This window comes from Topomyia yanbarensis, chromosome 2, assembly GCF_030247195.1.
Source record: "Topomyia yanbarensis strain Yona2022 chromosome 2, ASM3024719v1, whole genome shotgun sequence".
NCBI classification, from domain to species: Eukaryota; Metazoa; Arthropoda; class Insecta; order Diptera; family Culicidae; genus Topomyia; species Topomyia yanbarensis.
Window position 1 is genome coordinate 205925036 of NC_080671.1, and position 19999 is coordinate 205945034.

At 45.0% G+C, this 19999-nt stretch overlaps 1 protein-coding gene across 8 annotated transcripts in view; it reads right to left on the bottom strand.

Annotated features, from left to right (window-relative positions):
• The window catches only part of LOC131682774 (zinc finger protein 608), a 138736-nt gene that overhangs the window by 12050 nt on the left and 106687 nt on the right, over positions 1–19999 (bottom strand). For 7 of the 8 annotated variants that reach the window (XM_058964500.1, XM_058964499.1, XM_058964501.1 and 4 more), the window contains 8 exons: positions 19836–19959; positions 17313–18747; positions 17078–17245; positions 16606–17020; positions 16379–16547; positions 16049–16269; positions 15194–15987; positions 14893–15138 (listed from right to left, as the gene is read on the bottom strand). In XM_058964500.1, the coding sequence (XP_058820483.1) occupies positions 14893–15138; positions 15194–15987; positions 16049–16269; positions 16379–16547; positions 16606–17020; positions 17078–17245; positions 17313–18747; positions 19836–19959 (3572 nt within the window). Of the gene's footprint in view, positions 1–14892; positions 15139–15193; positions 15988–16048; positions 16270–16378; positions 16548–16605; positions 17021–17077; positions 17246–17312; positions 18748–19835; positions 19960–19999 lie in introns of those variants that run through there. The other variant, XM_058964503.1, reaches the window with a different exon arrangement.

Here is a 19999-nt window from a genome sequence, read left to right on the forward strand (position 1 = left end):
TCGGCTGGGTTTTGCAGAGATCGGACATACTCCCATCTGTAATCACTCGTATGCTCTTGGATCACAGCGATTCGGTTTCGCACGAACAACTCTAGATGATTAAGTGGCTTTCTTATCCAGGCCAGGACAATCGTACTGTCGCACCACAATACAATTTCCCGGTACGTCATGTTCAGGGCAGGTAGAACCCTTTCTACCAACCGGGTGAGTAGGAGAGCAGCACATAACTCTTTGCGAGGGATGGAAAGGTCATGCAGAGGAGCCAGTTTCGATTTGCTGGTGAGGAGCCGTAGCTTTACTGAACCATCAGCAAACAGACTTCTCAAGTAAATGCACGCTCCGTATGCCACCGTTGAGGAATCGGAGAAAACGTGCAGTTCAAAAGCAATTACTCCGTCGAATGTTACACATCTTGGGATAGCGATTTGGTGCAAATGGGAAAGTGATGTTTGTAGTTTTTGCCACCTTTTAGCTGTCATTTCGTCGACCGGATCATCCCAGCCAAACTTGAGCTGCCACAATCGCTGAGCCAAAAGCTTTGCCAATACAATTACTGGTGAAACAAGCCCGAGGGTCGAAAAGTTTCGCAATTTCCGCATATATCACTCGCTTAGTAACTCGTTTGTCGGCTGGTGCGGACGACTTCGGATGGTTGGCGATGGAAAGCATATCAGCATATTCAAGGAGCTGTTTCAGCTGCCGCTGAGCCTCGATGGCATCCTCCACTGAATCCGCTCCGGATAGTACATCGTCCATATACGTTTCTTCTTTCACTATACGAGCGGCGATTGGAAGGGCATTGCCGTCTTCTTCTACCAGTTGCACCAAACACCTCGTCGCTAGGAAAGGTGCCGATGCAGTACCATAGGTGACGGTACACAATTCCAGAAACCGTAGCGGTTGTGATGGATGTGATCTCCAAAAGATTCGCAGGAATCGTCGATCTTGCTTCGCGTGAAGTACTTGGTGGTACATTTTAGATACGTCTCCAGAAAACGCTATTTTAAATTTTCTGAAGCGCAGAACGATGAAATATAAATCATTTTGTACTACGGGCCCAACTTGTAACACTTCGTTTAGGGACAGCTCGGTTGGAGATGATTTGGCACTAGCGTCGAACACGACTCGACATTTCGTACTCGAGCTTAACGGTCGCAGCACCGCGTGGTGCGGCATATAGTATGCAAGTCGGTTCGGTGGATCGTCGGATTCAAAGACCTCGTGGCAGTGTCCAAGAGCTTCATATTCCTGCAGGAACTCCACATACTGCGCTTGTAGTTCTGGGTTGCGGACAAGTCGCTTTTCCAGCATCAAAAACCTCTTAAGGGCTAGAGTGCGGCAATCGTTCAGTTGGTTGAAGTTTTCCTTAAACGGTAGCTTAACGATGAATCTTCCGCTAACATCTCGTTCGTATGTGGAAAGAAAGTGTGCTTCGCATGCTAACTCTTCAGTCGAAAGTTTGGGGACGTCCGGCACTTCTTCGATTTGCCAGAACTGCTGCATCATCCGCTGAATGTCGTCAATGGTGGCATGGTTGGCTTGTTGAATAGACACGTTGACAATTTGGGGTTCGATGACAACACCAGACACGATCCATCCAAAATGTGTATCTCGCATCAGCGGAAGGTCATCCGCCAGACTGAGTTCACTCGGCTTCAATATGTCAAAGAACAGCTCTGCACCGATCAGTAAGTCCACCTTATCTGGCGTGTGAAATTTGGGATCAGCAAGAACCACTCCACAGGGGAGGTCCCAATTTTCGATGTTGATCTTAGACGATGGGATCGTACCTGTTACTTTCGGCGTTACCAGACACTCGAGACTGGCGTTAAAATTGGATACTCTGGATTGAATTTTTAGTGTTACACTGCTACGCGCGAGGGTGCGCAAGGCGTTGACACCAGTAATCGGAACATTCGCAGGTTTTTTCGGCAAGGACAGGCGATTGGTTAACTCTTCCGTCACAAAATTAACCTGGGAACCACTGTCCAATAGAACGTGGCATGTAAAGCGTCGATTCTTTTTATCGAATACATGCACCACTGCGGTAAGCAATAGTACCGTCTTGGTCGACTGGGCGATGTTAAACGAGCAGATGGTGGACACAGGTGGGTCCACGGTGGGAGGATTCTTCTGCTCCGTCGTGGATAGAATCGGAGCAGCCAAAATCGCTGGTGGGTTTGTCACTGACTCTGTGGGAGGGGTTACATTCGTTTTCGTATCTTGGCTGGGTGCCCCATCGTCGTGGAGCAGTGTATGATGTCGACGATGGCACTTGCGGCACGACTTATCAGAGGGACAATCTCTGCAGCGGTGCCCTTTACGCAAACAGTTAAAGCAAACACCTGCGGCTCTAATTTTGTCGTTCTTCTGGGAAAGGTTCAGATTGTTTAATGCTGTACACTGGATGTTTCGATGAGCACCACCACAAATTTCGCATGCTTGCGTCATATTCGTGGAAACTGTATGACTCTTCTGTGGAACATTCTTCGGAAGTTGCTGGAACTGTTTTGGTTTCTGCCATGAAGGGTTAACTGTATGGAAGACTGCATCACAGTTTTCCAAGATCTGGCACCTGGACTTTAGAAACTCGATGGTCTGCGTATACTTGGGAAGTTGACCTTTCTTTTGGGTTCCTTCCCAGGATTTTCTAGTTGATTTGTCAAGCGCTGAGATGATCAAATATACAATCATGTGTTCCGAAACACCAGTCATTTCCTGTTCGAGGTAGCGGAGGCTTTCGACGTGGCTGGTTGCTTCACTTAGAAGTGCTCGTAATTCTTTATGGGATTCTGCTGTCATCTTCTTCAGTGTCAACAAACCACAGATGTGGGATTCCACGATAACTCGTTGTTTCTCGTAGCGGTCCGTCAAAATATCCGAAGCGTGGTCGTAGTCACCCTCACTTAGAACCTAGGTGTCCAGCACGCCAGCTGCTTCACCTAGTAGCGCTTTATCGAGATGATAGAGTTTGATGGCATCACTATCCCCCGAATTGGCCATCAGATCTAGGAATATGGCCTTAAACTTGGGCCATGCGGCGTAATTTCCATCCAACGTTGGAATCGGTGCTTTTAAGGGCTGTTGTTGAATGACCACTTGTGGAGCGGTTGGACTGTCTGGAGGAAGCGGAATGTCAGCAGCTTTTGCCGCTAATATTAGCTCTTCGATCACATTGGATACGCCAGAGTGTAGATTTTCCGGTACCAGTCCCACTATTTTGGTGTGGAGTTGGCTGTATTCGGAATATGTAGCCGACAGGCCCTTGGAAAGCACATTAAGTTGCGCTAAACCCATGGATTGATTGCTAACAAGTGTGCGTTTGATTCTCACTAACTTCATTTTCACTTGATTGCGCTGCCGAACTGCCTTCTCATATTCCTTCTTCGTTATTTCATTCATTCTTGCTTCCCACTTGTCAAATCCGTGAAATGATTCGGTTGAACTGACAACGGATGCGGTCAGCTCTTGGTGCTGTTGATCAACGCTCTCGTTTTCGTTATTTTGCTGCAATTGTACCACCGGCATTTACCACTGTTCTTTTCCTTTTTTGCGCCTTTTCCAGCACTTTCGAAAGCGTTTTAGGATTGTTTCTCGTCGCAAACACGCATGATCATGCTCAAACTTGCACTTTACTTCTTTTATTTTCGTGCAAACTCGCACGAAATTACCCAATCACTCACGTCGACTTTGCTTTTGCTATCCATAGCAACGGGAGCAGTTTTCTGTTTCAGTTTTCGGAGTAGCTTGTCTCGTGCTTCGTTTTCATTCACACGCGAAAAATGCCGATGACGCGGACGGTCAGTGGTTCGATCCAGGTAGGATCGACACTGGAATCTTCTTCAGATCCGCTTCGGAACGGACCAGATGTTCGAGCCCAAACGGAATGGGTCGACAATGCAGCGGACTGTATCAAAATTTTTCCTTCAGGAGGGGGGGGGGGATTCGGAAAAGCAAACAAGGACAGCTACTCTTACAACTTACACCTTTATTGATGTTGTGCTTCGGCTGGTTGAAACTAAACTAAACTAAAAAACCATCGCTCGTTACGTTTCTGGGTTGAGCAAAAAAAGAAAAACGAATGGTAGAACAGACGTACGGTTTCGGTATCGGTTAAATGTATCGAATGAAAGAGGTGAATATTACATTGCCGATGATCTTTCTCTTGCTTGCTCGAGTCGCACTCGCTTTTTACTGCTTCTGGCGGGAGACGGAACAAGTTTTTTCTGGGGTATGAACTTCTGGGTATTTGTTCATTCTGGTTAACGGTTTTCTGGGCAAAAATGCTTTCTGGGAAAAGGTTTTCTGGTAATTGGTACTTTCGACGGAATGGTTTTCTGGAGAATGGTTCTTTCTGGGGGAAAAACTTCGGTGTTTTAGTTTCTGGGCAATGGTTTTCGGGGGAAAGTCGTACAACCACCAGGATGTATAAACTTAAATCCGCTGCTTGCTCATAGATAGCGTTACTGAGCATATTTAGCTACCATAGAAACGTCATACTTTTGTGTGTGAGTTCAACACCTGTTTAAATCAGTCATTGCACATCATCAGTGATTTCCTATAACAACTTACATTTTCCCTTGCGTGATCATGTCTAATTTTGTGCTACAAAAAGAGCATATGCGAGAAGCTCTACCTTTTTGCTTTAATTTGAAAAAATCGTCTGCACAATCGCATCGAATGCTTGCGGAGGCCTATAGTGGCAGTGCGCATTCAAAAAATAAAAATATGGAGATAAAAAAATAAAAAGATAAAAAATTAAAAGAAAATTAGAGAATAAAGAAGTTTAAAAAAAACTGAAACTGTCATTGCTCACCGCTACCACTAACAATTACTCAAACTGCGCCACGCTTTGCGTGAAAAAAGGCCAGGTTATGAACAAAGACACGATAATCCCCCATTGCACAAGTCAAAAATGGTCCAAAACTACTTGGAAACACCCAACTGGGAGGTGCTACCTCATCCCGCTTATTCACCAGAACTGGTCTCTTCCGATTATCATCTGTTTTCATTGATGGGTCACGCACTCGGAGAACAGCACTTCGATTCGCACGAAGACTTCCGGCTTGACGAGTGGTTTTTCTCGAAAGGTGAAAAATTCTTTTGGCGGGATATACACGAATGGCACGAGAGATGGGAAAAATGTATAGCTAGTGAGGGCAGAAACTTTGAATTATTTTTTTTCATTCTACATGAAAAAATCCGACAAAAAAAATCGACAAAAACAGCGGATTTAAGCTTATATACCTGGTAAGTTTGTATACATACGGATTGTCTAAAAAGCCAATATTTTTGAAAATTGATGAATAATTTATATCAGAAAACATTTTTTTTTTGACAAATAAATTAAGGAGTCACTTAATTGCTAAATACTAGAGTAGAATGGGGTCAAACAGGTATGGGGGAACAATAGGTATAGGGCGTACTGTTATTGCAAAGGTTGCTGATGATGCTTGAATTAGATACACGGTAGAGAATATCGTTGACGACTGTCATTTCCGCTGTTACCGTGGATCAGCTGTATTAGTTATGGCGTCGTTTATGTTTTCGCGTGTTGTTCTGCGAAAACGCATTGTCTTTCGTTCTCAGTATAGTACATTTAACCAACGTAAAAAAATGTTGTGAGTTATTTCTTACGGAAAAACTAATGCTGAACACGTATGTTGTGCTGGTTTTTTGATATTTATATTTTTGAAAAAAAAACGGACATCGACGTGAAACATACGCTTGGGCGCACGATAGGTCAGCCGTTTGGAGGCACTATTACAATGTAAATTTGAACTATTTCGACAAGAAAATTGTAATTTCGCGTGAAAACGCTAAGACAATGTGAAGAGGACATAAAAAATGCAATTGCATCTACACAAGATAACGCCAGTATTCAATCAGCCTCAACAATTCAAGGTTCTGTTTGAAACGTTACGTGCTAGTGTGAAAGGAAAGTGCTCGTCATTAATGAAAGCGGGTCAGATATTTCGCGTGAGGTAATCATATAATAATTTATGGTGTTGTTCAGATTCTGTCACGTTCGCCCGAATGACATTCGCCCGAAAGCCATTTACCCGAAGGACATTTGCCCGAATGCCACGAAAACCCGAAAGACATTCGCCCGAATGCCATTCGCCCGAATTCCATATACCCGAAAAACATCGAAATGTCAATCGAAAAAATTTAATTTATTAAGATGAAATACAAATTTTATTACATTTGATGATATGAAGAAATTAACACTAAAGCTATACCAGTCAAATAGTTAATCCAATCACCTAGTTTGTATGATTTAACTAGGGTTTCCAGTTTTAAGTCCTTTCGTGAGTTCTTTTTAGACTTTTTAGCTGTTGGCACCGCTTGTAGTGTACGTAAAACATACGTACTAGGGTTTTTCTCTTCAAGCTGCAACTGCTTCAACACACCATAGAATTTCCACGGCTTAACAAACCGTTCCATTTATTGTGCTAGTCTTCCACATTATTGGTGGTTCTAAGAAACTTTGTCGATACATTTTCGAAAACTGACCACGGAGCGGGGGGCAAAGAAGGGTTATCGAGAAACTTTTTGATTAGTTTCCTTCCTACCAAAAATACAATTTTTACTAATGTAATCCAAAAAATCGTCGAGAGCCTCGACTTTTCCTCAATTCTTCGAGTGCCATTGGAATACCTTAATTTGGTATATAGATTCAAGAAATTGCTCTTGTTTTGAAAGAAGGAATCAGCTTTTATGTTTGAGTATACCGGGCAGACGAGTGGATCAATAGTTTCTTTGCAGACTTATTTGGAATGCAGATCCAAGGATTTGTCATGTTTGAAAGAAGCAATCAACCCCTGATTGTGGGAAAAGAGCTGCTCATGTTTAAAAGAAGGAATCAATCTCTAAGTGTGAGTAAACCGGGCAAACGAGTGGATCACCGGTTTGATTGCGAGGGCCAACAAACTCAAAGAGCTGCTCATATTTAAAGAAGGAATCTACCCTTATATTTCAGTAAACCAAGCATACCAATGGATCACAGGTTTTCCGAGTAGGGACCTCCGCTTCGGTTCCACGACCTCGGTAATTGTGGCAAAGCCGCATCACACTAGCTTCGCCACATAACATTTATGAGCTACTATTTACTAACGGTGTTGTGCCAAATGGACTCCCACCATGCAAGATATAATTACTAATTTAATTGATTCAATTCGTTAACGGAACATCTTCCAACTTGGGGAACGTTCCGGTTGGTAGAAAGCTCAATCGCTTGAAAATTGGCTGGGTATCCAATTGTCCAGTGGATGCTTCGTCCTGGATGGTAATGAGCAATCACCGTAGGAAAATTTAATTTAATTCTTATGGTCCTGAAAAGGACCCTTTCGGCGATGCTCACACCTGGCTGGTTGGTGGTGTAATGAATACTAGAACACTTATACTGCTAACTGTTTATTTTCTAAAGATGTTTACAGGTTGGAGGTGAAAATCAAACTAAACTTAAGCTTGCTAGGGGTTCTCCTTTTATAGAGTCGGTGGTGATAAGGGGTACTAGTTTTTGTTGGTGGTATTACCTTTCGGCGCTACCGAACATCCTCCCCCCGGTTGAGCTCACTCAACAGATGATACAGATTTCGGTTGATTATCTTCAATGGGAAGAACGGAGATTTTGTTGATAGGGCGGCGATAAGTTGAACCATCGACGAACACATCGACCGATCTCACTAGCCCGTCTTCGCCTGGATAAACAGCTGTTATTTTTCCCAACTTCCAATGGAGTGGTGGCTGGATGCGATCATGAAGCAGAACAATCATGCCGATGCAGATATTTGGCATGGTTCGTAAGTTCTTTTTCCGAGGCTGTAGCGTGTTGAGGTAATCTCGGCTCCAGGCACGCCAAAAGTGCTCACGCATGAGCTGCAGATGCTGCCATCGATCCAAACGATTAACCTTCAGGTTTTCCAATGATGGTTCGGCCAAGGCGGTGAGAGGACGGCCAATCAAGTAGTGCGCCGGTGTAATCACCAACGGGTCAGCAGAATCGTTAGACACGGCGAACAGGGGCCGCGAATTCAGCACAGCTTCAATTTCGGTGAGAACAGTTGAAAACTCCTCGAAATTCAGCTTGACGTTCCCTACGATACGTTTGAGGTGTGTTTTGGCGGACTTGACCGCCGCTTCCCAAAGTCCGCCAAACTCGGGGGCGTCCGGCGGAATAAAGTGCCACTCGATTTCTCGTGTGTGACAAAACTGCTCGATGCGTTGGACCGCTTGCTGATCACGAAACTGATTGTAGAGCTCGTGCATCTCGTAGTTTGCTCCCTTAAAATTCGTGGCGTTGTCGGAATGTAACTCTTGAATGCATCCTCTGCGACTGATGAACCTTCTCAAGGATGCCAGAAAAGCGTCGGTGCTGAGGTCGGACACTGCTTCCAAATGAACGGCCTTAGTAGCCATACAGACATATACGGCTATATATGCCTTTACGAGAGTAGGTCGTCGCGATCCTTGTTTGACCCAGAATGGACCGGCGAAGTCAACACCGGTGACTGCGAAGGGCGGTGATGGAACAACTCTCGCGGAGGGCAGGTTGCCCATCAATTGAGTCGTGTCGGTTGGATTGCATCGAAAGCATCTCACGCAACGCCGCGTGATTTGCCTGATAGTGGATCGAGCATTTAGCAGCCAGTATCGTTGCCGCATGGCGTTCATCAACCCACTTTGACCGATGTGAAGTAGCTCAACGTGCATTTCACGGATCATCATACGCACCAGAGGGTCTTTGTCCGACAGTATGATAGGATGTCGACTTTCGAAAGGGAGTTGTGAGCGGTCTAAGCGACCCCCTACTCGAAGCAGTCCGCCTTGGAAGATAGGTCGGAGGTTGCCAATCCTTTTGCAGGGTAGTTTGTGTATAACTCGCTGAATTTCATCCCCCAGGTGGACGATCTGGATCACTTTGATTATAGCTTCTTTCGATTTGCGCAGTTCACGGACGGTCAAATTTCGACGAGTTTCACGTTCGACAGATTTCTTACGGCAGTTGTCCACGAACCGCAGGATGTAACCGATGACTCGTTGAAGTTTGCGAAAGCTACTGTATCGGGAAAAAATTGGAAGTGGTTCGATTTTCACGGTGGGTGCGGCTAGGACTGTTTTCATTTCTGGCAAATCTGTATCTAGAACGGCTGCAGGCGGTTGAATCTGATAGATTACGTAGGCGAGGAATTCAGGACCGTGCCACCAGAGGTTGTTTCTACTGAGGATCTCGGGAAGCTGGCCACGGGAAACGATGTCGGCGGGATTGTTTTCGGTGTTGATGTACTCCCATCTGAAACCATCGGTTTCTTCTTGGATTAAAGCAATGCGATTACGGACGAACAACTCAAGTTCATTCAGCGGTTTTTTGATCCAGGCTAGAACAATTGTACTGTCGCACCACAGAACGACTTCTAGAAATTTCATGCTCAACTCAACGGTTACTCTCTTCACTAAATGAGACAGCAGGAGGGCAGCAGACAACTCTTTCCGTGGGATTGACAAATCGTGCAGGGGGGCCAACTTAGACTTACTGGTCAGAAGAGCCATCTTTGCCGTTCCGTCGGAAAATATGCTCCGCACATACACACAGGCTCCGTACGCCACGACCGAAGCATCAGAGAATCCGTGTAACTCATAGGCCATCACATTGTTGTTTGTCACACATCTAGGAATTGGGATTTGGTTGAGGTGTGACAATGAGCTATGGAGTTCTTGCCACTGTTGTGCAAATTCTTCGTCGACCGGGTCATCCCAGTCTGCCTTAATGCTCCACAGGCGTTGCGCTTGTAGTTTGGCGAGGACAATAGCTGGTGAGTACAGTCCGAGAGGATCGTAAAATTTAGCGACTTCGGCGTAGATCAACCGCTTGGTCACAACGTCTCTTGTCACTGGCTTGATCTGGTTAGCGAGGAGTAGTGCATCTGCCTCTGGATCCCAGAGCAGACCTAAGACCTTGATGATTTTATTCGCTCCGCATTCTTTCAACGGCACTTGGGGCTCACGTTCTTCGGGTGGCACGTGTTGGAGGAACTCTGAAGAATTGGAACACCATTTGTGGATGGGAAAGCCACCGCGTGCCCACAGCTGTTTCAGTTGCCGTTGTGCTTCGATAGCTTCCGACACTGAATCGGCACCAGATAGCGTATCATCCATGTAGACCCCGGTTTTTATTATTTCGGCTGCAATCGGGTAATCATCCTTCTCTTCCGCAGCCAATTGTGCCAGGCACCGCGTTGCTTGGTATGGTGCCGATGCTGTGCCATAAGTAACGGTGTCCAGTTCCAGTACACGCAACGGTTGAGACGTTCGTTCACGCCAGAAGATTCGTTGATAGTGTTTATGTTCAGGTGCCATCAGAATCTGCCGATACATTTTGGAAATGTCTGCTGTGAAAGCTACTTTATGGGTGCGAAATCGAAGCATAATGGAGTACAGCTCGCTTTGCACTACCGGACCGACGAGGAGTACGTCGTTCAACGCAAGATTGGATGGGGACGACTTCGCACTGGCATCGAATACCACTTGACATTTTGTGGTTGAACTGAAGGGACGCAAAACGGCGTGATGTGGCAGGTAAAAATTTTTCTGGTCCGGCGGGTCATCTGATTCGATCACTTCATGGCAATGACCGAGAGTTTCGTATTCTCGGATGAACTCAATATACTGGGTCTGGAGCTCGGGGTTACGTAACAATCTCTTCTCTAGCATCAGGAATCGTTTCAGTGCGAAATCTCGGCAATCGTCCAGCTTGGCAACGGTTTCTTTGAATGGTTGTTGTACCACAAACCTCCCTGTTGGGTCTCGTTTATATGTGGACAGAAAGTGGGATTCGCAGGCTTCTTCTTCTCTGGAGAGCTTGGGGATATCCGGCAATTGCTCGACTTGCCAGAACCGCTGCATCATGGTTTCGACTTCTTCGATGGAGACCAGGTTGGAGTGCTGCACTGGAGCGTCGGCGAAGTACGACTCTTTAAGGACACCGGCCACGATCCACCCTAGGTGAGTTTCTCGCAGCTGTGGCAGCTTGTCGGACAAACTTAGATGTCTTGGCTTCAGGATCTCGAAGAACCACTCTCCACCGATCAGCATATCCACCTTGTCGGGAGTGTGGAACGCTGGATCGGCTAGAACTATTCCTTCCGGAAGACGCCATCCACTGATGTCAATCTTGGTGGTGGGGATTTTTCCAGTCACTTTGGCTGTGACCAGACACTCGAGATTACAGAAGAATGTAGACACTCTGGATCGGAATTTGACCATCACCTTGTCACGAGCGTGGCTTCGCAACTCGTTGATTCCGGTAATGGGAACGTTGGCTCGCTGCTTCTTGACTCCCAAACGGTTGGCCATGTCCTCTGTAATAAAGTTTACTTGGGAGCCGCTATCAAGGAGGATGCGACAGGGATGAGGTTGGCCGTGTTTGTCAATGGCATCTACCACTGCGGTGAGCAGTAGTACGGTTTTCGCGTTGGTGGCGAAATAACTGGAGCAGGATGTAGACACTTGGTGGTCTATCGTAGTGGTTGCTTTCGGTTCTTCGATGGATGGTGGTTGCGGTATGGGCGCTTTGGTTACCACCGATGCTTTGGGTTGGACGTCACGCTCTGGAACTGGCGCCACATCTTCGTGCAACAAAGTGTGGTGACGAGCCTCACACTTGCGACACGACTTGGTGGAAGAACAACTTCTGGTGAGGTGTCCTTTCCATAGGCAGTTGTAGCAAAGCCCAGCGATTCGCACCTTCTCTCTCTTCTGGGATGTGGACAAAGAGATGAAGGTCGAGCACTGGAAGTTGCGGTGGGAACCGCCGCAAAAGTCACAAGCTGGTTCGGTCTTCGTTGGATTTGCTGAGGCTGCATGACTTTTCTGAGACGGTTTCGGCCATAAGGCTGTTGATTTTGGATTATTCGCTGCTGGAACTTGTACCTGGTACGCGGCTTCACAGTTCTCCAGAATTTCGGCTCTGGATGTCAGGAACTTGATGGTTTGCTCGTAACTTGGAAGCTCTCCCTTTCGTTGTGTGGACTCCCAAGCCTTTCGTGTCGACTTGTCGAGGGCATTCACAACCAAGAACACGGTCATGTGCTCCGACACACCGGTCATCTCTTGCTTAAGGTAGCGTAGGCTCTCTACATGGCGGGTAACCTCGTTCACTAGTGATCGCAGCTCTTTGTGAGATTCGGACGTCATCTTCTTGAGCGACAGCAAAGATGATACAGTTTCATGGCATCAGTATCACTCGAGTTGGCCATCAGATCCAAAAAGATGGCCTTGAATTTCGGCCAGTTGGGGTAACTGCCGTCAAATGTAGGAATTGGCGCTTTTAGAGGCTGCTGTTGGATGATGACTTGTTGTTTTGAACCCGCTGCTGAGGCTGCTCGGTCCTTTGCAACCAGTAGTAGCTCCTCTACATTCGTTGAGACCAGGTCAAAAAGGTCTTCGAAATCCTGGTAAATTTCTGCTTGTCGGTCCACAGTCGCATCCGGGATTAGCGCCATCACCTTGCTGTGAAATCCATTGTACTCCTGATATGCTGCAGACAATTTGTGTTGCATCACTGTCAGCAGCGCTAGAGACGGTTGCCCTTGATGCAAAATGTTCCGCTGGATGCTCATGATTCGCTGTTTAACTTGCTCTCGCTGACGAAAGAGAGCCGCCAGTTCCTTCGTTACTGCAGTTGCTTCTTGTTCCGTGTCTGAAAAACCCCTGAAGGATTCGTCGTCTTTGGATTGGTTATCCTCATCGGGATCATCATTTTTATTCCCGCCGTCGTTAACCAAAAATGAATGATCGACCGGCATTGTTTTGCGACTACGTCACCTTTCTGTCGTAGAAAACCTTTAACGGCAAACGATGTTGTGCCCAGGAAAGAACACGTTCGAACAAGTCTACAAAGCGCAAAGTTTCTTTTCGCACACTCCGTATACAAAAACGAACACGTTCTGACACGTCAGTACAGGAGCAGCACTCGTCGATACCCAGGAAAGAACACGTTCAAACAAGTCTGCCAAGCGCAAAGCTTATTTTCGCACACTCGGTATGCACAGAAACGAACCCGTTGTGACACGTCAGCGCAGTGGGCGTCTTCTCGCATGCGATAGGTACAGGAACGAACAAGTCAGCACAGGGGCAGCAGTCGTCGATCCGGCTCGATGGACCAATTTATGTTCCAACTTGGGGAACGTTCCGGTTGGTAGAAAGCTCAATCGCTTGAAAATTGGCTGGGTATCCAATTGTCCAGTGGATGCTTCGTCCTGGATGGTAATGAGCAATCGCCGTAGGAAAATTTAATTTAATTCTTATGGTCCTGAAAAGGACCCTTTCGGCGATGCTCACACCTGGCTGGTTGGTGGTGTAATGAATACTAGAACACTTATACTGCTAACTGTTTATTTTCTAAAGATGTTTACAGGTTGGAGGTGATAATCAAACTAAACTTAAGCTTGCTAGGGGTTCTCCTTTTATAGAGTCGGTGGTGATAAGGGGTACTAGTTTTTGTTGGTGGTATTACCTTTCGGCGCTACCGAACAATCTTAATATATATTTACCTCGATCGGTCGTGTTTCCGAAAGATTTCTTATTATTTTGTCCGGTTTATCACAAGATTTCACCGCTCGAGCTGACAACTGCGTCCTATATGCATCAGTTTGCACCTGAAGAGCATTTGTGGCGTTGGCAACAGAACCTCAGTGACGTCGGATAGTACACCTAAAAGCGATGTCGCATAGCCACATTGGTCAGTGTACGGTTGACTAATGTGGCTACGCCACATCGCTTTCTGGTGCACTGTCCGACTTCGCTGCCGCTCAGTCGGCTTTAAACTAGCTATAGCCCTTATGTTTGAGTAAACCGGGCAAACAAGAGGATCACAGGTTTCCTTATAACTCCGGCGACGGGTGGATCAACGCCTCGTCCAACGGAACCTCAGCGGCTTTGCGCCGCTTCGGATCCTTGGCCTCGGATATGCGGCCAAGCCGCATCACACTAGCTCCGCTGTATAAGCCCGCATTAAAGTCGGACTTCTATCACAAAAAGTTTTCGGGCGAACGTCATTCGGGTAAATGACTTTCGGGTGAATGTCATTCGGGCGAATGTGATAGAACCGTTGTTCAACTAGATAATCGAAAAAAACGTGATCGAAAAAGGGAAGTAAAATACGAATCAAGAAAATGCTCCGAAGCTGCAAACGTGGTTGCCACACAGTTATTGTTATTAATTTTTAAATAATCTACAGTATTAAAACTCTTCAAATAAAAATTGAACCGCTAATGTTCTAGGTGAAAACCGCTTTCTTCTGCCTTACAACGGGTCGCTTTTTCGAACGAATGTGATTTGCGTTCTTATGTTGTTTTCGGTTTTACAATCAAGTCGCCCTAAATTCGCTCTAATGTTTTTTGTTAATATCCATACAAAAGTGACAGCTCCGAGCGAACCTAGAGCAACAATGATCTAAAAACTAATGGCATATTCGTTTTTGACAGTGCACTACACCGGTGTAGTCGGTGCTACACTCATTCAAACTTGGGTGTAATCAGTCTATCTCTTTCTTTGCACTACACCGGTGTAGCACCAAGAAAAAACGAAAACGCCATAAATCAGCATCAATAACGACAGCGAAACCAAATGGTAGCCTGCTTCGATCGAACGACATTCGTTGGAAAATATGATACGTCGTAATCCAAAATAAGGCTGATAAATAGATATGCGTGACGCCAGTGCAATGTTTGATGGAGAACAGCGTTATTTGTTTGTTTTTGGAAATTGTGCTTAGTTCTCTTTGTCTTAACACATGCCATAGCATCTTCATCGAGATGAGCTTCACTTGCTATCCATATAAAAATCTACTAGCCTACGTGCAGTTGAAAACCTGGCCAGAAAATCACTTACCTCCATATGGTGCCTGGAACATCGGGTAGCCTAGACCGACATGTGTATGATGGTGCGTGTGCACATGTCGTTGAGGAGGTGGGCTTCGTGCGCCGCTTGCAGACTGACCCGGTTGCTGTGCAGGGGCACCTGAAGGTGTTGGACATTGAACCAAACCTCCGGGACCACCTGGTTCCTTTGTCAAATCAGGTCCTCCATTTCCTCCGCCACTAGGCACAGTACATGCATTTGGACCGCTAGCTAGTGCTAAAAGAAACATTTTACAATCCGTTTCGTTTTCCTAATTATTGAATCTACACACCTTGTGAGGATGGCATAGAACTTCCTGGTGGCTGTTGCTGCGTATGTTGCTGTGGATGTGCGGATGGCGGAGCTTGCTGCTGTTGCTGTAACGATAATCCTGAGCTATTGATGCTACTATTTGATGGAGGAATGCACATGTTAGGGTTTTGACTGGATTGCTGAGAATGATTGGGACTAGATACGCTTACTTTAACGTTGCTGGTTGGACTTTTCAGCGCGCCCTCTCTAAGCTCATGAATCTTATGCGAGTTATAATATTGACTGGCGTGGTGTTGTAGTAAATCTAGTGCCTTTGTACTAGGATTTCGTGACAAGTCCTCAGGAGTCGTATATCGTGGTATTTGCAAATGATATGGAGGCGCACTGTACGATGCCGTCGGTACTAACATATTCCTGTACATCTGATGATTGGGATCAAATCCGAAGGGAGCGGCGCTCATATAAAGTGAATGTGGATAGTACTGAGAGGTCGGTGGAGGTGGGGGGCCCTGGGTCTCCATAGTGGGTTTCTGGCCTTCTTGTTTGACTTTTAACAATTCTTTATCCTCAGTTTTGATATCTTTCTGCTGCTTCATTTGTTGCTGTGAGGATAGTGCATTTTTTGAACTTTTTTGCTGTTGATGGGAAGTGTTGGTTGAAGATTGTGATGTAGTCTGACAATGTGCAGATCCCGGAATCTGATGACCGGTTTGTGATTGTGATGGAGATGACGGTTCATCCTTTGGGTTAATATTTGATATTGACGAATTTCCTGACGTATTCGATCTTCGCTGATCAGAGTAATTGAACAAACTGTATTTTAAAGATAATTTAATTTCTAGTCAAAATTATTAAACTGTGCGTATGTAATTACCGTCTCAAATCATCCTCCCGATTCATATGCTGCGGTTGTTGGGACGATGGACCCATATTCAAACCATGCCTTTGAAACATTCCACCATAGGCACTTATCGATGACTGCCCCGGTGGTTGTCCAGGCGGAGGCTGCTCTTTAGAATGTATCGAATGCGCACCTTCAGTCTTGATATCCTTAACTACAGTTGGTTCTGATTTTATAAGTTTGGCGGATACCATCTAGTGGATAAAAAAAAAATTATCGTGCACATTGTTCGACTAAGTATCTCTATTAAGCTAATCGGACGAGTACAAAGAATTATGTCGATGAAACCATGCTCGAACCTACCTGTGATCCCATTTTTGCATAATCGTTAGGACTAGGACTTTCTTTGATTCTTTCTTCTTTAATTTGACCAGAAGGAGGTGGCTGTTGACCTAGTTTACTATCTTCAGATATCATGGACACAGGACCATAGTTCGGATCTATGTTATAGCTGAATCCAGTGGGCATATAACTAAAACAAATAATAATTAGGGTTAATTAGTTTTACCTATAATCTCCGTACTACCAACCCGTAAGGATAGAAATGCTGCATCATTTTCCCTGCACCTGGATGTGTGAGAGGAACACCCGTGGCTTCTTTGTTCGCTTGACTGCCTATATCTCCCGTTAGCAGCTGCTGGTTATGAGGAGGCTGTCCTTGTTGGGATGGTGGCGGCTGCTGTTGCTGGTGCTGATTTGGCTTGTTCATAAGATCAAGTGGCGGCTCTTTGTTCTTATAGTCTACGTTAGCATTAGAACCAAGAGGAGAATGTCCCAGACCTGGAGGTTTCCCCGTATGATCTGGCGCATAGTATGGTGGTTGATGTGGCATGCCTGGATAGTAGGGATACATTCCATACCCAGAAAGAGGCGCTAATTGCCCTGGAATGCCTTCGTTTGGCTTTTTACTTACATCTACTAGCTGCGAACCTTTTGTCGTTTTGTCTGTTTGTTTAGAATGCATATAAAAAAATTGTGTGAAATATAATAACAACTTCTTACCTAAGTCACTAGCGTCCACAACCGGAGCGGAATCATCACTAATGTCGCTATAAGCGGGACTTTGGACATCCTCAGCACGATTAGCGGCAGCGATGTCAAAATCCGAGGGACCAGGTGATTTTCGATTTTTCTTTTGCTTAGAACAATTTTGTGACTTTATGCTTAGACCTATGAAAGAGAAGGAAAAGTATTTAATAAATGTCAATAGCAATGCTTTTGTACTAAGCAAAGCTACCTTCCGGCGTTCCGGGTGTTGACGGCTGTAGTGCTAAGAGACCTCCAGTCATTGAAACAGCTGATGGCCGAACAGGAGTACTTTGTTGTGCTCCTGCTTGGAGAGATCCTGGAGTTCCCGTAAGGTTGGAAGGTGTCTGTGTAACTGGTGTTAGCCGCGCATTTTGATCGCCTTCACTAGGAAGTGGCCCGAAACGCAGTACTCCTGATTTACTACCTTTCAGATTCGGATCACACCTTGTCGAAGTGGCAGGTAAAATGTTACTATTCCCTTGTGAAATTGATCCTGCGGAAAGGTGTTGCTGAGATGGCGGCAAACTTGGAACTTGACTGGGCGGGGCTTGCGACAAGAGTGTGTTGGGATTGTTTGCAAGAACTGTACTCAGTAAAGTTGTATTACTGCCAACACTTGCATGTGGTTGACTTGGACAAGCAACACCAGTTGTAATGCTACCACCTGCTGTAGCTGGCGAGGTAACTGTCGACTGGGAGCCAATTTGAGATGTAGTTGCTAACGATTGTGTCGTACTGATTAGAAGAGAGTGGGGCGTTGGCAACTGCGCAGTATTTGCAACATTTGCTGTTACTAGTAAACTGGGAGATGGTGATTTACTAGGAGGGTTAATCGATCGTGTCTCATCAGTTACTGTAGAACTCGTCGCCGTTGTTGTGCTTTGGCTAACACTAGACGTAACAGCAGCGCAAACGAAAGACTGAGGTGCACTACTAGAAACAGGAGTTGTGACTGCAGGTGCTATACTGGTCACTGGCAACAGTGTCGTGTTTGATACTGACACTGTTGGAAGACTTGATGACTGCACAGTAGTAGTGGGTACGGGTGATGGCGTCGTTGGAGGTGCTACTCGTTGTGGCGATTCAGGAGTATGCGATGAATCTTCGTCCATTGACGAAACACTACCATGTGCATGACTTTGGTGATATCTCAGTCCATTAGCATGTTTATATTTTTTACTACAGTCTTGTTCAGGGCACTCCAACAGAACTGGCGAAACTGCGCACGGTGACGCTGTATTCTTGCATTTTTTTGTGGAAATTTGAACGTTAAGCCCAGTCATAGGATTAACCACACTTTGTGTGCTTGGGATACCATTATTTACAATGCCACTGGCGTTTGCATTACTTACACTGTTAGAGGTTATCACAGTGCCGCTCGAACTACTTGCGCTTCCGCCACCACCATTCACCGGTGATGGCGATTCGTCTTTCGATTTTCGTTTCTCCGGTCGTGGCGGCAAAAAAGCGACAGGAGACGTTGAAGGAGTATCAGAGCTAGCGCTTGTGGTCGTGCCACTGGAGGAACTTGCTGTGGTAGTAGTTGATGTCGCTGTCGTCTTTGAAGAATTACTTTCAGCGGTTGTAGTGATTCCACGACAACCACGACCTTTCGCTCCTCCGTTCCGCAGCTTGCTATGCATCTACAAATAAGATAAGGTAAGCAATACATTATGTACCGTAATATAGGGAATTTCAATACAATACTTTTTCAAAATAGTATAAGTTTTTGCCGCTTAGCCAACGAAATTATTAAATTTTTTACCGGATGTCGAACAGTATTATGAGCGGTTATGAGAAAAAAAGAGATAAATTTACAACCGTGCTATAGTTTATTGGTTGCTATCATTTCAGTAGTGTATTATTACACACAATCTCTGTTCGTAAGTTTGCCTTTATATTTAGGTTTGTTCAGATTTTTTGGCGTTAATAAATAAACAAGTTTTTCATCTACCGAAGAGGAGAGTCTTTAAGGATTACTAGATTCTGCAACCACTAAACAGCCTATTACTTGCGATTATGGACAGTAAATTCCCATGTTGTTCCACTGTCTGTTTTTCAAATGCCGGCCCCGGAATAAGTTGGCGGTATGAATGAGGTGTTAGTAAAAATCGGTCAAGAATTCGTTGAGAAATGGATTAACTTAAGAACTTGGCAAGTTCCCCGGGGAATCGGCATAGGTGGCCAATGTGGTCAAAGTGACTTTGACTGTAATGCTGCACCCATTTTAATATGTATTACATTATTCGTACATCATGGTGTAACCAGATTATATAGGAATGTGTTCTGTGACCACTTTCTTCAATAACTCCGGAACCGGAAGTTAGGTCACCTAAAAATTAAATAGCAGCCTATAGGATCGTTATACTGTTCATTTGAAAAAAAAAAAATTTGTGTGAATCGGATCAGCCATCTCTGAAAAACATGTCTGAGTTTAAATGACACACATACATTTTCCGATCTCGACCAATGATATATGAGAAAGGCAAAAAGAAAATTAAATGCGGGACGATTTTTAAGAGAAATTTCTTCCTTTAACTCACTTATATGTATTTTAGGATGTTTTCCGTTGGATAGTATCAAAAATCTTAAATCAAGAATTTCCGTTAAAAACAAAGTATGGATTATATCAAATTTAATAACTAAATTACTAAATAGTAAAATAAATTGATATAGCGTCAAGCTCAATTCATTTATACCAAACGCATATCTAAATGAATTTTACACTTACTGAGCTCCGGGTTTCCGTGAAATTGCTAAGATCGTTGATGGGAAACAACGTCGAGTTTCGTCCTCGCTTTCCTCTTCCTTTTGGTGTCCGCGAATCAAATTCTTCGGTCGGAGAATCACAAAATCTGTAATAGGGTGGAAACAATCGTTAGAATATAATCTTTT